Source organism: Diadema antillarum, unplaced genomic scaffold, assembly GCF_040938485.1.
Source record: "Diadema antillarum isolate AM-2024a unplaced genomic scaffold, OU_Dant_1.0 scf00000210, whole genome shotgun sequence".
NCBI classification, from domain to species: Eukaryota; Metazoa; Echinodermata; class Echinoidea; order Diadematoida; family Diadematidae; genus Diadema; species Diadema antillarum.
Genome location: NW_027271099.1, coordinates 1297040 through 1314626, shown reverse-complemented (window position 1 = coordinate 1314626; position 17587 = coordinate 1297040). Strand labels below are relative to the sequence as shown.

At 43.8% G+C, this 17587-nt stretch overlaps 1 protein-coding gene across 1 annotated transcript; it reads left to right on the top strand.

Moving 5' to 3' along the window:
* Positions 1–9842: 9842 nt before the first annotated feature.
* LOC139724269 (uncharacterized) lies at positions 9843–10808 on the top strand. Its single transcript, XM_071635411.1, has one exon. It carries the CDS (start codon positions 9843–9845, stop codon positions 10806–10808), a length of 966 nt encoding a protein of 321 aa, XP_071491512.1.
* The last annotated feature ends 6779 nt before the right edge of the window (positions 10809–17587 follow it).

The window sequence follows — 17587 nt, the reverse complement described above, 5'->3', positions numbered from 1 at the left end:
GGTGGCTTTAGTATTCTATTACTGTAAGAACATCGGGCCGGTGTAATCAACAAAGATTACACAACATGAGTAGAAACACACTTCTTTCTTGAACTTCCAGAGGTCCACGCTCCACAGCTGCCAAAGCTCGAATGAACCTCGTCTCGAGTAAAGGAAGATTATAACTCCCGCCCCACATTACGCAGAGTGGTAATTTCCTACGGTTACGTAATACTGCCACGCTTGAATGATTTCTGGCCTCTGTACACAGATCCCCCACTGCGTTATGTATTAACAGGCACTTCCAAACCTTCAATGGCCAACCAAAACACTGTATATAGGACCCCATACCTTTATGAAAATGACTGGTAGTCTTGCTCACGTATTGTAGTCACGCTGTTAGTTAAATGATAGTCTCATGCACTCTCAAGTAAAATACTTGAAGTTGTGAATACACAAAAACTTTTTCACAACATTTGCGAGCTTCACTTAACTGTCTTACATTTAAACACTGTCGAATTAATGCAAAGCTTAATATACAAGGATTATTGAAGTGGAAACTGTAATACAACCTGAATTACACGCACGTTAGAAAAAAAAAAAGAATGGTCGGTAAACAAAGCTATCATAAACCAAAGATCTATCGCAGGAAAAACACAACTCAGCAGAAAGGAAACCTCGCAGATCATATATCGCAACGCACAGGTAGCAACTAAAATTGCTTACACATAAAACACAAATGAATGCGAGAAATGCAAATACATTCTCATTCGCGAACAAAATCATTCTTCATATTATCGTGCACGATGTAAACGTCCGCAAAATTAAATGAAGAAAACGGGCTAATGTTTCAAGAAAAAAAAAACTTCTTCGTTTTCGGTGTAGTATATCAAACCGACCAAACTACAAAAAACAAACCACGAAACGAAAATAACCACCTCTTAACAAAAATCTCGACTACGAATAAATGCGTCAATCCCATGCTTTTGTCGGGGAATACAACGAGAGTTATCTATCTGATATCATAACTCGATAATAACAGACATGTATAATCATCTCTACTGTTTATTCAGCTTGGTACGATACAATGATGAATTCCCTCAAGCTCTAGCGTTTTGTTCTGTTTTGCTCTATTTTGTTTTGTTTTGTTTTGTTTTGTTTTTGTTTTTATTGTATTGAAGTTCAGAGGAAAATTCAATTACAACGTCGCAGTAAAAATTGCTCGCTCTGAATATGTCGATATTGCAAGTGATATGCTCCACAGCCACCAAAAGCCGAGTGAACGTGAACTCGAGTAAAGGAAATTCAAATCTCCCGCCCCACTTCATGGAGATGGTTTCTGGCACCAGCTTGCTTGCTTACTGTGAATATCTATGGGAAATGTGAGCGATACACTCAACACCCATGTAAAGGCCGAATGAACCTGAAGTCGAGTAAAGGAAGTTTTAAATTTCCCGCCCCACTCCATAGAGACCAGTCATTTCCTACGGGTTACGTAATACCATCGACTTAACTGGCCACTGTACCAAAGATACATGTACTACTGCGTTTAATGCGCACAGGGCACTTTCAAACCTTCGCCTTTATTGATTGCACAAGCTTGCACAATCAAAGGTTGATCAAAACACGCATCACTATCAAAAATTACTGGTAGTCTACTTCACGCGTGGTGTTCGCGTTCAATTGTTATGTCATTGTCACGCATAATCGAGTGAAATACTGGATAAAGTCATGGATTCACATCCAACAACATGTGAACTATGTAAACATACTGAATATATTCTTCGATTTAAGTGATGCGCTCATGAGCTAAGATTTTGTTTGTGTTGCAAATAGAGTAATGTGTTTATAATTTTTGCTTACCAAAGCGAGTCATATTATTTTAACAACAATAACAACAACAAATGGATCCGTTTGTATAGATAATTGGTTTGTAATTTGAATATTATGTAAATCGCATGCGTTGAGGAGTTTCATTCCTGTTGTTCATAGAGTAAACTGTATATAATTTTTGCTTACCAAAGTAGTTTATATCATTATAAAACAACAACTAGGTTCGTTTGTAAACACGTGGTTTCTACTTTGAATAGCTATACATGTATACCGCGTACGTCTATGAATCGGTTGACACGATTATCATTTTTTTTTTCTATCTTTCTTCGTGTATGTAGCCTGCCTAATTCTAACGCAAAAGATTCGAGGCATTTAAAACTTCCGAGTATATTGTTATTCATTTAGGCTACATCATGACCCGTTATCCCCTCATAAACTTCAAAAATGTATATATGCGACGTATCCTATCCATTCTACAATATGAACGGGCAATAATGAAGATCATTTTGCTGCACGATACCTCATATACGAGGCTCCACGCTACAATTTCGTTGAAAACTGAGTGACACGTTCACGAATAAAATCGTCACTACAGCTCATTCGTTTAGCTCCGCAGAGCGCTTACCCTTTCTAAAAAAAAACTAAAAAAAAAACAAAAAAAAAACAAAAAAAAACAAAAAAAAAACAAAGTACACACACAACAAAAACAACAACAAATGTCGCGCTCCGCATCCTGTCATGGCGATTGTAAAAGATTCCACCCTCACCTTCCTAAAAAGAAAGACAACAACAAACAGCCCTCCACATCTCCGACACCTTGTCAAAATTCATACACACTCACATTCCAAGATAAACACAACTACAACGGAGCGCTCCACATCTTATGGTCACGGCGCTTGCAAAGGCTCCACGCAACAAATATTCAGGTTCGTGGCACGCTGATTTGCATATTTTTTACGAATACGTCATCGGTGATAATACGGCTTCATGCATTCTCATAAGGCTCCACATAGTGCTCACCTTTACAAAACAAAGACAACAATCACAAAGGTAGCGCTCCACATGTGATAGAGCTCTTGTAAGGGCTCCACGAACGATGGATTTGCATTCATCGTAGGTTAATTTGCATATTCAACGATAAATCATCGACAAAACTATTGCTTCGATACATTAAATACAATATATCAGGCCCCACAACTAGAACTCCCACCCTCCCTCTAAGAAACGACATAAATGTAACGCTCCACATGTCGCAATCACAGCTCTCAAGGCTCCACGCTCACCTTCCTAAACAAGCAAGCAAGCAAGCAAGCAAGCAAACAGAAAGCAGTGTAGAGCTCCACATCACACGAGTCTCACTGCTTGTAAAGGCTCCACGAACGATGGGTTTGCATTCATGATAAGTTAATTTACATATTCACTGGTAAATCATCGGCAATATTATGGCCTAATGCATACGCATCAGGCTCCACAGCTTGAACTCCCATCCTTCCTCTAAGAAACGAAATAAATGTAACGCTCCACACGTCATGGTCACAGCACTCATAAGGCTCCACACTTAAATTCCTAAATAAACAAGTAAGCAAACAAACAAAAAGCAAATGTAGCGCTCCACGTCACACTAGTCGCACTGCTTGTAAAAGTTCCACGAACGATGGGTTTGCATTCATGATAAGTTAATTTACATATTCACTGGTAAATCATCGGCAATATCATGGCCTCATGCATATGCATCAGGCTCCACAGCTTGAACTCCCATCCTTTCCTCTAAGAAACGAAATAAATGTAACGTTCCACATTATAGTCACAGCACTCAAGGCTCCGCACTTACCTTCCTAAAACAAACTTTAAACAAAACAAAAGCAAATGTAGCGCTCCACGTCACAGCCCTGAAGGCTCCACACTTACCTTCCTAAAACAAGCAAACAAACAAAACAAAAAAAGCAAATGTAGCCACCCACATATTATAGTCACAGCCCTGAAGGCTCCACACTCACTTTCCTTTAGAAAAAAAAAAATGTCACATCGTTCGCCATACGCAAGGCTCCACGCTTAGATTCACATTCGTGGCAAGCTGATTTACATAGTCGAGAATTAATCAACATACGACATCATCGACCTCGTACATATTCACACACAAAAAAGAAAAAATTCTGACAGCTCCACAACACCGTCAAGCTTTCATAATTATCACGACATCATTAACCTCGTACATATTCACAAAGACAGGCCCTGACAGCTCCACAACACCATCAACCATTCATAATCTTATCTAAAGGATGGGCTCATTTCCCCCCTTATTAACGCTATCTTATCCTACCAGCAAATAATAACATCATACATATTCATGTATGACGCCATCTTATGCATATTCAATTATGACGTCAAGGTGGAGCTCCACCGGCTCCACCGGCTCCACCGTGGGTCGAACGGGTACATAGATATACTACTTACAATGTTGGTTGTGAGGAAAGGAGAACTCTTCCTCTTTCCATTGATACCTAATTGTGTTGACAAATGTCATGCATGACTGAGCACATTACTGAGCAGTTGCACTTTTTCCAAGTTTGAGAGTTATCATCAAGGAACACTGAGTGTCTCATTGAAATGGATGAGACTTGTCAATGAAAGTAGTAATTCAAATAAACAGACCAGCCGGTACGACTGCAGGTTTGTGTTCAGGGTTTCCTCTTCCCTTTTGAGGTCCATAACCTTCAACATGACCTGAGGCGGATCTAGCTTTTTGATAAAGGGGGGGGGGGGGGACACCCCCCTCCCACAGTAGGGAGTATTGTTGAAAATCTGTGTGTGAAAATGGCGTTTTCTTGCATCTAAAACACTACTATTTTTGGTATAGAGGTCATTGCCAAATTAACCCCCCATGAAAAATTGTAAAATTTAGTTGCATTTTCCCACGGATTTTTTTTTTTTTTTTTTTTTTGGGGGGGGGGGGGTTTGCAACCCCCCTCTAGATCCGCTTCTGATGACCATTTGTTTGGATAACCTGTACACACTCCCACAAAGGCCAACCCTCTCAATCCATTACATTCTGTTCGTATTTGAGACATGGGATGTCGCTGCGAGCTATGTGTTGAATATGAACAGAGAAAACTGGATTATGTTGGATGGCCTTTGTCGGTGTGACCAGTTTATGCGACAGGTGGCCATGTTGAAGGTTATGGACTATAAAAAGTAATATATATATATATATATATATATATACATATTATTATCATTATCATCATTATATTGAAGTATCTTATATATCTGCGTGTGTGTGTGTGCGTGCATGTGTGTGCGTGTGTGTGTGCAGAATCGTCAAGCATAAATCACTTCTCACAAACTTTCACAAGCCGTTGTAGCAGCACGTACCCCGTTAGTCTGACTATAAGTCACCGGCCGAGAGAGGGAGCTATTTCAATCGGTATTATATAATCATGTTACTCTCTCCGGACGCTCCCCGATGGCAAAAGAAGAATCAAAAGAGCTAATTTTTGCTGACCAGTCCTTTGACCACGGTTATGTAAAAAGGTACACGTAGGCTTATCCCATAATACCTGCCACGTAGCCCCCTTTCCCTAACATTAACCGTGGACATAGCTTTTTCTCTCACTCTGGCTCCTCAACCTCCAAAGGAGATGGACATAGACCATCGCTCCCCTGCGTCCGATACAAAGGGGAGATGTAATATTATACTTTCCAGAGTCAAGTCCATCCCGTATTGAGTCAGTTTTACATTGTACTATAATTCTTGGAGTTCATACAATACACCACATCGGTGAGGTGCATGTTTCAAGCAACATTAATTCTAAATAGTTGTGGAACAATTGTTATGAAGAGGAGTTGCCTTCCTGTCATATTTGCGGACGCTGCATGAGGCTTGCATCAAAGCTCATCATCTCGCATCTCCTCCCATCGTCAACCCCGTCGTCAACGACTAAGGATGAACTTCATCCATGTCCAGCTCTCGACGAATTAGCGTAAATTTATTGTGAATCTCCAAGTGGGATCGCATCCGTAACAATCGATGTCAACGCTATTGATGTGAGTGCCGGGCGACGACGAGGCGGCGAACACCGGTCCGTTCCAGACAGTGCGTGTACACGTCAGCATCTCGACCCGGAGCTCATCGTGGCAGTGCGCACTGCAGTTCGCGATCGCGATCGAGGTCCCCTTGGAGAATGACGTGGCCGCTATTTCACCCTGGAAGCGACTAGCTGACTAGGGACTCTGTTCGGACTGTCGCGGTGGTTCGTAACTTATGCACCCTTTTATATGTATTACCGCTCCTAATAATTATAACCACATGTATGTCCCCTCAATTTCAAGACCTCCTTTTAAACGTTTTGACCAAATATAATTTGGTGTGATTGCTCATGGAGAGTCGTAAATAACCAATACCCTGATTGATTCATATTCTGGGGGAAATACCCTATAATTATCACCTGCGTGTGATATAATGAGGTACACGACAATAAAGCGTGTATAGTATTGAAACCTTAAATATTCTGTTGTCAACGCCCATTATTACAATTAGTAATTGTCGAGTGGAGTCATAACTCAAGGCGTTGGAATATGGCTGTATGACGAGAGTGTGTTTGGTGTGTAGTTTGTTACACAACAAAAATAATATCTTGCCACATTAACACGCCCCGAGGCCTACCTTCCAACAAAGTGGTGACCCCGACGTGATCTTAAAGAGGTGTGATTCCACTCCATTTGATAATATGACTTTAGAATACCCATGTAGTAGTTGACAACCACACACGCATGCCCTTACGAAAAAGTCCTGTGGTACTCCTGTGGTAATTACCACAGGACGGTACCACAGGACAGTACCACAGGACAGTACCACAGGGAAGTACCACAGGAAAGTACCACAGGAATTGTCCTGTGGTATTTTGGGACATACCACAGGACAGTACCACAGGAATTCCTGTGGTATTTTGGGACGTACCACAGGGCAGTACCACAGGAAAGTACCACAGGACCGGTACCACAGAACAGTACCACAGGACAGTACCACAGGAATTCCTGTGGTATTTTGGGACGTACCACAGGGCAGTACCACAGGACTAGTACCACAGAACAGTACCACAGGAACTGTCCTGTGGTATTTTGGGACAGTACCACAGGACAGTACCACAGGTCGATCATTACCACACAGCATTACCACAGGGCAGTACCACACAGCATTTCCATGGTACTACAGGAGAGTACCACACAGGATAGATCGAAGAAAAAAAATCTGGGAGACTTTTAGCCACATTTCAAGGAATATTCCTGATAGGTGAGTGACGGATTTCAGGACAAACATGGCCCTACTTAATAACCTGTCCTACTCCTTACATATAACCTCAAACGAGAGTCTAATGGCCAAGTGTCAATCTAGTCCTATAATAGATCTATATAGTCATATTCTATTCCTAGGTAGCCATCGACCCTATCAGTACATATATATATGGCCGTCTATCCGTAAAGCATTAAGGCATGGTTACTAACTCGATTATACTTTATTATCAAGATATGAAATTACATTTTCATAACAATATCTTTGATATTGGGAATAACATAACATAATTAGACAATCTTTCATAAAGTTCAAAGTAAGTTCCATCATTAACACTTTCACTTTTTAATTTTAATTTTATTTTCTAAAATCTAGAGTGCTTTTTATGAATATTCATGAGCTATGTAAAAATTTGTACCACAGGAGTACCACAGGAGTACCACAGGAGTACCACAGAAGTCCTTATGAAATTTCTCATGCTTTACATCAGCACTTTCACTAAATAGGTGTACACTGTAGGAGTATAGGACAGGATAAGTAATGGCAAATCAATTGTTATAATTCACAGCATAACTCATCTATCAATTAATTGAGGAATATTAATATGTGCTTTTTTGTTTGTATTTTTGTTATAAATTTCAGTTGATTCTGCCTTACAATTTTCCTGTGTGGTGCTCCTGTGTGGTACTGCTGTTTGATATTCTCCTGATGTGATAGTCTTCTGGTATGAAATGTTAAGAAAAAAAACCAGAATATCCTGTAGCATTTTTCTGTGGTACTTACGAATTTAATTTGCTGTGTGGTACTTCTGTGTGGAATAGCACCATATTATGATTTTCCTGTGGGATTTTGGACAGTTCCTGTGGTACTCTCCTGTGGTATACATCGAAAATTACCACAGGAATTCCTGTCGTACTGTCCTGTGGTACGTCCCAAAATTCCACAGGACAATTCGTGTGGTACTGTCCTGTGGTACGTCCCAAAATACCACAGGACACGTCATGTGGTACTGTCCTGTGGTACTATCCTGTGGTACTTTCCTGTGGTATTGTCCTGTGGTACTGCCCTGTGGTACTGCCCTGTGGTACTGTCCTGTGGTACGTCCCAAAATACCACAGGACAAGTCGTGTGGTACTGTCCTGTGGTACTGTCCTGTGGTACGTCCCAAAATACCACAGGATAAGTCGTGTGGTACTGTCCTGTGGTATTATCCTGTGGTACTGTCCTGTGGTACTGCCCTGTGGTACGTCCCAAAATACCACAGGACAAGTCGTGTGGTACTGTCCTGTGGTACTATCCTGTGGTACTTTCCTGTGGTACTGTCCTGTGGTACTGCCCTGTGGTATTGTCCTGTGGTACTGCCCTGTGGTACTGTCCTGTGGTACGTCCCAAAATACCACAGGACAAGTCGTGAGGTACTGTCCTGTGGTAATATCCTGTGGTACTGTCCTGTGGTACTGTCCTGTGGTATGTCCCAAAATACTACAGGACAATTCCTGTGGTACTGTCCTGTGGTACTGTCCCAAAATACCACAGGACAAGTCGTGTGGTACTGTCCTGTGGTACTTTCCTGTGGTACTGCCCTGTGGTACTGTCCTGTGGTACGTCCCAAAATACCACAGGACGAGTCGTGTGGTACTGTCCTGAGGTACTATCCTGTGGTACTTTCCTGTGGTACTGTCCTGTGGTACTGCCCTGTGGTACGTCCCAAAATACCACAGGACAATTTAAGCCGTGTGGTACTGTCCTGTGGTACTACCCTGTGGTACTTTCCTGTAGTACTTTCCTGTGGTACTGCCCTGTGGTACTGTCCTGTGGTACGTCCCAAAATACCACAGGACAAGTCGTGAGGTACTGTCCTGTGGTACTATCCTGTGGTACTGTCCTGTGGTACGTCTCAAAATACCACAGGGCAATTCCTGTGGTACTGTCCTGTGGTACTATCCTGTGGTACTTTCCTGTGGTACTGTCCTGTGGAACTGCCCTGTGGTACTGTCCTGTGGTACGTCCTAAAATACCACAGAACAAGTCGTGTGGTACTGTCCTGTGGTACTATCCTGTGGTACTTTCTTGTTGTACTCTCCTGTGGTACGTCCCAAAATACCACAGGACAATTCATGTGATACTGTCCTGTGGTACTGTTGTGTGGTATACGTCCCAAAATACCACAGGACAATTTGTGTGTATACTTTCTTGTGGTACTGTCCTGTGGAACTTTCCTGTGGTAATGTCCTGTGGTACTGCCCTGTGGTACATCCCAGAGTACCACACGAGCCTGTGACACAGTACCACACAGTTCCTGTGTTAACATATATTTGTGTGGTACATTGTGTGGTACCAACCAGTACTACAGGGAGTACCCTACAAGCCTGTGGTACAGTACCACACAGTTCCTGTGGTAACATTACAAGTGTGTGGTACATTGTGTGGTACCGACAAGTACCACAGGGAGTACCACAGGACTTTTTTGTTAGGGGCACTTAGTGTGAACCATACTATCTGAGCATATTCTTGCTACTATATAGGCTCATACCACATAGGTTGGCAATTTTGTGTTATGCTTACGTAATATGTATGTTGCTGTCTGTTAAGTTTGCAAATTATTCTCGATTGTTTGTGGGCCTAATAGTTCGTATTCAGTAGCAAATTGCTGCGGCAGTGACCGATACCACATAACACTCCGGTCAGGACCTCGCGCCCTCGTTAGGCGATTTTATTCTTGCGTGAAGAGATTGTAACCATGGCTACCGACAGTGCGGAGCAAACTCTATCCCCAGCGGCCTCGCCTGCAAAAGAGCCCGAGGAACGCTCACTCATAGGCACAGTTTCTATCAAATTGCCCCCATTTTGGGCAAACGACCCCCAAATTTGGTTCGCACAAGCGGAGGCACAGTTTAGCACGCGCGGCATTTCTAAAGAGGAGACAAAATACGCCTATGTTATCGCCGCATTGTCACCCGAAGTGGCGCAGGATGTGCGTGACTTGATTGTTAACCCACCTTCTGCCAACCAATATACCAAACTGAAACAAACTCTCATAGCACGAATGTCCGAATCTGAACAGCGCCGCGTTAAGCGACTCCTAACTGAGGAGGAACTCGGCGATCGTAAACCTTCTCAGCTTCTGCGGAGAATGGAGCAGCTGGTAGGCGATCAAACGCTAGAAAAGGGTATTCTGAAGCAGCTGTTTCTGCAAAGACTCCCCCAAAACGTCAGGCTAATTTTAGCATCAACCTCTGACGCCCTAACTTTGCAGGAGTTGGCCGAGCTCGCGGATCGGATCGTTGATGCCCACGTACCGGGTGTCAATACAATGACAGCTAGCCCTCCGATAATAGCACCAGTTAGCAGTAGTGGGGGAAATTCGAGAGGGGTTACGCCTCCAGCGACGTTGGCACAGCTAACGAGCGAGCTTGCCGAAGTAAAGCGTGCGTTGATTGATCTGACGTTTAGCGTCAAAAAGATGCAGCAGCGGGGACGTAGTCGCAGCCGTAGCACGGGAGGCAGGGGCGCTAAGACCCCCTCGCAACACAACGGCCAGCACGGCCAGCAAAGCCAAGGAGCGAACGCTGCGGCGGCAGCGTCAAGTGATCAGCCCGGAGCTAATGCACAGCAGCTATGCTTTTACCACTACCGATTTGGTGCAAACGCACATCGATGCACTCAACCTTGTTCGTACAAGGGAAACGACGTGACCAGCGGGTAGGCGCGACGACCCCGACTGGTTCCCATAGCAACAGTCGCCTCTTCTACGTCACTGACAACAATACGCAACAGCAATTTTTGATTGACACTGGTGCCGCAGTGTCGGTGTTCCCACCCGGCAAACATGAGCGAAAGTATCCATCCTCTTATCACTTGCGAGCCGCAAACAGCTCCCAAATAGCCACATATGGCCAACGTTCATTAACATTAGATTTGGGTTTGCGCCGTAATTTTAGATGGGTTTTCATAATTGCCGATGTGGCTACACCGATACTCGGTGCCGATTTCTTGCATCACTTCCACTTTTTGGTCGATGTCCAACAACGACGACTGATAGACACAGTAACAAACTTGCATGTCACAGGACAGACTGCGGTTAACGTGGGACTCAACCCCGTCGGCTTACATATGACAGCCGACGATGACAACGACCCATACCGATGCATGCTTACGACCGACTTCAGTGACATAACCAAACCGGTATACAAAGAGAGCGACGTTCGACATAACATCACACACCATATCGAGACAAAGGGACCACCCGTTAGTGCACAACCACGACGACTGACAGCTGACCGACTAGCCGTGGCCAAACGCGAGTTCGAACACATGCTCGAGCTCGGCATTGTGCGGCCGTCCAACAGCCCGTGGTCATCACCTTTACACATGGTGCCCAAACGCACTGAAGGGGATTGGCGGCCGTGCGGAGACTATCGCGCCTTGAATAAGGCAACTATCCCCGACCGTTACCCCGTCCCTCACATTCAGGACTTTGCCTCAAACTTGCACGGCAAGCGCGTTTTCTCGAAAATAGACTTGGTAAGGGCGTATCATCAGATCCCCGTAGAGACTGATGACATTTGCAAAACTGCGATTAGCACACCATTTGGCCTATTCGAGTTTTTGCGTATGCCATTTGGGTTACGCAACGCAGCTCAGACATTTCAGCGGTTTATTGACCAAGTTCTTCGTGGCCTCACATTCGTTTATGCATATATAGACGACCTCCTCGTGGCAAGCGCGAATCACGAAGAACACGAGCGCCATCTGCGTTTGCTTTTCGCAAGACTGCAAGAGTACGGTGTAGTAGTAAACCCAAGCAAATGTGAATTCGGGAGAGACTCGCTCGATTTCTTGGGCCACCGCATCAATAGCGAAGGTGTGAGCCCACTGCCCGAAAAGGTTGAAGCCATACGTCAATGCGCCACGCCCACTTCGGTCAAGCAGCTGCGTGCATTCTTAGGCCTGGTCAATTTCTACCGTAGGTTTATCCCAAACTGCGCAGAAACATTGACACCGCTCACGGACCTCCTCCGGAATCGTGCAACACGCTCACGAAAACCACTGCACTGGACACCAGCATGCGACGTGGCATTTGCCGAAATCAAAGAGAAAGTTGCACAGGCCACACTATTGGCTTACCCTTCTACCCAATCAGCGTTGAGTATCATGGTCGACGCGTCCGACAGAGCAGTCGGGGGCGTGGTACAGCAACTGACTGGCGGGGCCTGGCAGCCAATCGCCTTTTTCTCTCGCAAGTTGAACGCAGCGGAGACGAGGTACAGTACTTTCGGACGAGAGTTACTTGCTATCTACTTGACTATCAAGCATTTTCGTTACATGCTTGATGCCCGTGACTTCTGTGTATATACAGACCACAAACCCCTGACTTACGCGTTCAATGCAAAGCCAGACCGTCACAGCCCGCGCGAAGTACGGCAACTTGACTACATATCCCAGTTTACTACCGACATTCGGCACGTAAAAGGGGCAGAAAATGTAGTAGCCGACATGCTCTCCCGCCCTGCGGTAAACGCGCTCCACACGACTGAAACAGTAGACTACGCATCGATGGCACAAGCACAGCAGTGCGATGACGAGTTGCAAGCAGAGCTGCGAAACCCACGTACTAGCCTTAAACTCGAACGTTTGCCTCTCATTTCTACTGGTGGTGAGATTATTTGTGATATGTCAACCCAAAAGCCACGTCCGTACGTTCCTCAATCCCACAGGCGCGCGATATTTGACTCAGTCCATGGCTTATCTCATCCTGGTGTTAAAGCCAGCCAACTAGCTATCACTTCTCGGTTCGTGTGGCCAAACATCAACAAAGATGTTCGAAAGTGGGCACGCGAGTGCATTCCTTGCCAGAAGTCTAAAGTTCATAGACACGTCAAAGCTCCTCTCGGCACATTCAGTACACCTGACGCACGATTTGCGCATGTTCATATCGATTTAGTAGGACCACTGCCTACCTCACAGGGCAATTCATACGTTTTCACTTGTATAGATCGATATACGAGGTGGCCCGAGGCAGTTCCCATACCCGACATAACAGCGGAGACTGTAGCTAAAGTGTTTGTCGAACGATGGGTAGCAGTGCACGGCGCGCCGGAAACGGTCACCACAGACCGTGGAGTTCAATTCGAATCACGCCTATTTGAGCAATTAACGCGGTTGTTAGGCACGACTAGGATTCGCACTACCGCCTATCATCCGGCAGCAAACGGGATGATAGAGAGATTTCACCGTCAGATGAAAGCTGCACTAAAAGCAAAGAACGACCCCTCCCACTGGACTGAGCATATCCCGATCATCTTATTGGGCATTCGCTCTACTGTAAAAGATGACCTCAAGTGCTCCCCAGCCGAACTTGTCTACGGCACGACACTGCGCTTGCCCGCTCAGTTTGTTGCTCCTCAGCAGACCACTGTCGACCCGAGCGACTATGTTTCTCGATTACGTAACCACATGTCTCAATTCACACCTACTCCGCCTCGCTCCCAACACACGACTACTCACGTGCCGACAGACCTGCACACTTGTTCTTATGTTTTTGTCCGTGTTGATCGAGTTCGTAAGCCCTTGCAACAGCCCTACGATGGGCCTTACAAAGTGTTACGACGCAACGTTAGGCATTACACACTCGAAATCAATGGCAAGAAAGAGCAGGTGAGCGTCGATCGCTTAAAAGTCGCGCATGTCGAGAGCAGCAGCGCGCCGGACGATGTAGTAGTGCCTCGCGACACAACGCGTTCCCCACTCGAATCTTCCCCAGCGACGTTGACGGCGTCGGATACGCCCGCTGCGAAGTCGGATCCACCGGTCCGACAAACGAGATCGGGGCGCCACGTCAGATGGCCGGCGCGTTATGTGGTATCGTTAGGATGACGTTATTTCATTTAGTTACGAGGCGTCTGCCATCACTCTTGATGATGTCGAGGTTTTAAGGCAGATTTAATTAATTAATGTGAATACTATGTGACTGTCATAAGTAATTAGTATGTATGTTATATGTGTACGCCTTGGCCGTATACAGTTTGTACAGGATTTTTTTTTTTTGTGATAATTTGTTATCATCTTAGTTTCTTTTGCGTGATCTCAGAGTTACCCCCGTAGAAGGAAAACTTACCACGGGCGGATTCACTGCAACCAGATACATTAAGTTTCCGTATTTTTATCGTACATGTATATTACTTTGTGTGCTTTCTGCGATACTCTATGGTAGTACATTGTATAACGCTTAGGGGCTGCCATCGCAGAACGACATGAGCAACATGACATACACTTTTTTGTGTCATACTTGGCCAATATGCTTTGTTTGTACTTTCCGTTACAAATTTTTATCTGTTTGTATTATTATCGAGTCCGTGCTATAATACATGGTCCGTGCTTGAGGACGTTGAACCAACACGCAGTTCAGTCAGATCGACCTCATAGCATATTATTATGTACAGTATTTTACAATAAGTTTTGTTTGCTTTCTAACAACCTGCATGCAGTCCTCAAGGGTATACACGACCTTTGTATTGATATTGTGTTTTTGGCAGGTAGTAAAACGGTGTACATACAGTTAATTTTCCTTTTGTCGTACGTCAGTGCTGGTCAGGACTTACGTACTAGGGGGGGATTCCTTGTAGCAGCACGTACCCCGTTAGTCTGACTATAAGTCACCGGCCGAGAGAGGGAGCTATTTCAATCGGTATTATATAATCATGTTACTCTCTCCGGACGCTCCCCGATGGCAAAAGAAGAATCAAAAGAGCTAATTTTTGCTGACCAGTCCTTTGACCACGGTTATGTAAAAAGGTACACGTAGGCTTATCCCATAATACCTGCCACGTAGCCCCCTTTCCCTAACATTAACCGTGGACATAGCTTTTTCTCTCACTCTGGCTCCTCAACCTCCAAAGGAGATGGACATAGACCATCGCTCCCCTGCGTCCGATACAAAGGGGAGATGTAATATTATACTTTCCAGAGTCAAGTCCATCCCGTATTGAGTCAGTTTTACATTGTACTATAATTCTTGGAGTTCATACAATACACCACATCGGTGAGGTGCATGTTTCAAGCAACATTAATTCTAAATAGTTGTGGAACAATTGTTATGAAGAGGAGTTGCCTTCCTGTCATATTTGCGGACGCTGCATGAGGCTTGCATCAAAGCTCATCATCTCGCATCTCCTCCCATCGTCAACCCCGTCGTCAACGACTAAGGATGAACTTCATCCATGTCCAGCTCTCGACGAATTAGCGTAAATTTATTGTGAATCTCCAAGTGGGATCGCATCCGTAACAATCGATGTCAACGCTATTGATGTGAGTGCCGGGCGACGACGAGGCGGCGAACACCGGTCCGTTCCAGACAGTGCGTGTACACGTCAGCATCTCGACCCGGAGCTCATCGTGGCAGTGCGCACTGCAGTTCGCGATCGCGATCGAGGTCCCCTTGGAGAATGACGTGGCCGCTATTTCACCCTGGAAGCGACTAGCTGACTAGGGACTCTGTTCGGACTGTCGCGGTGGTTCGTAACTTATGCACCCTTTTATATGTATTACCGCTCCTAATAATTATAACCACATGTATGTCCCCTCAATTTCAAGACCTCCTTTTAAACGTTTTGACCAAATATAATTTGGTGTGATTGCTCATGGAGAGTCGTAAATAACCAATACCCTGATTGATTCATATTCTGGGGGAAATACCCTATAATTATCACCTGCGTGTGATATAATGAGGTACACGACAATAAAGCGTGTATAGTATTGAAACCTTAAATATTCTGTTGTCAACGCCCATTATTACAATTAGTAATTGTCGAGTGGAGTCATAACTCAAGGCGTTGGAATATGGCTGTATGACGAGAGTGTGTTTGGTGTGTAGTTTGTTACACAACAAAAATAATATCTTGCCACATTAACACGCCCCGAGGCCTACCTTCCAACACCGTCGTTGGAAGTTTCATTTTATACCTTTATTACGAATTTCCACATTCTTTCGCGCCTATACATTCTCAGCTGCGGCGTCAAGTAAACGATTACATCATAAAATCCTGATCTATTTAGATGTTCAGAACTGCAGTCATTGGAGAAGATGTGATGATGCACACGAGGCATTTGCATATTTCATCATGAAGTGAGCAGAAATTATCCCTACAATAAGAAAGCAAAGAAATGATATATTTTTCTATTTGAAAATGTGCTGTACCATGCTTGCAGAACTTAGCCTCATTTTGTTAAAAAATGATGTCAAACGTCATTATCAAAATTTGTTACAGTGAACATTTATGGACTGGAAGAGACCAAATATGGACATTTTGATGATATCTGTACGAAATTACAAGAAAAAATGACGATTTTATTCTACTAGCATACAACCTTGCAAACTTGCAAACGTGGCGTGCATTCTTTTACAGATTTTCGTTGAATCATAAATCCTTATACCCCCCCCCCCCACAAAAAAAAGCCTATACATGACTTATGGTACCTTTACTATGATTGCATTGTCAAAGTGTAACCTAAATTAGCTTTTTTCCCCTCTTTTTTAAGTGAATTGAGTTGATTTTAATGACTCTGTCGCGTTGAAATCATAAATACAGCATTACATGTAACATAAGATGAGATATTGAAATAATGGTACACTGAAAAACAAACCAACTAAAACAAACAAAACTAAGAAATAATAACAGAACATTATATATAATCATAATAAGTTATAAGAATGCAATATAAAATCTATAAAATATATTTTTATATACCAACTGGATATGTTATGTCAAAACTATAGAACACTATTTGCAAATATTGGCTACTCTGCTACTATGAATATAAGTCAAAAGCGAGGCCATAAAAGGTATATGTACATATGATATTACAAGTCAAGAAGTAAGAGTGGCTTAACTACTCTACCACTAGGGAAACTGAGTTCTAATTTGCATATAGCTATATATTGGACTCTTAAATTGCGTCTTTATCTGAGCTGTTAGATTTAAATCCTGCATGTTTCTTGAATCTGGTTTTCCTGTGGACTAGTGTCTTTCAAAAATCATACAGTATTAGTAGCATGGGAACATGCAAGTCATGCTCAGTCTATACCCCAGAGAAATACAGGGACGGTGCATTTCATTGTCTTTTATTAGTCATATTTATTGTACAGGGGGGTTACCCCGGGGTTACTTGAACAATGATTGACAGATAATGTCACTGGCAGAATCTTGGTGTTTGGAAGGGTTTTTAATTCTTGTGGGCGTATCCGAGTAATATGAAGAAAAATAGTAGAATTACTCTTAGAAAAATATGATAATGACACTTTATGGCCGCATGAGTGATATTGTTTGAGGGCATCATGAATCTGTATGCATTCCCAGGGGCGGATCCAAGAATTCCGTAAAGAGGGGCGCGTTTACAAAATAAAGGGGGCGGGCGCACGCACCCCTCCCCCCATTTTTTTTCTTTTTATTTCTTTTGTTTCAACAAAAAAAGAAATAAAGGGAGGGG

Coding starts and splice junctions, on each gene's coding strand:
- LOC139724269 (XM_071635411.1), top strand. CDS start 9,843: ATGGCTACCGACAGTGCGGAGCAAACTCTATCCCCAGCGGCCTCGCCT.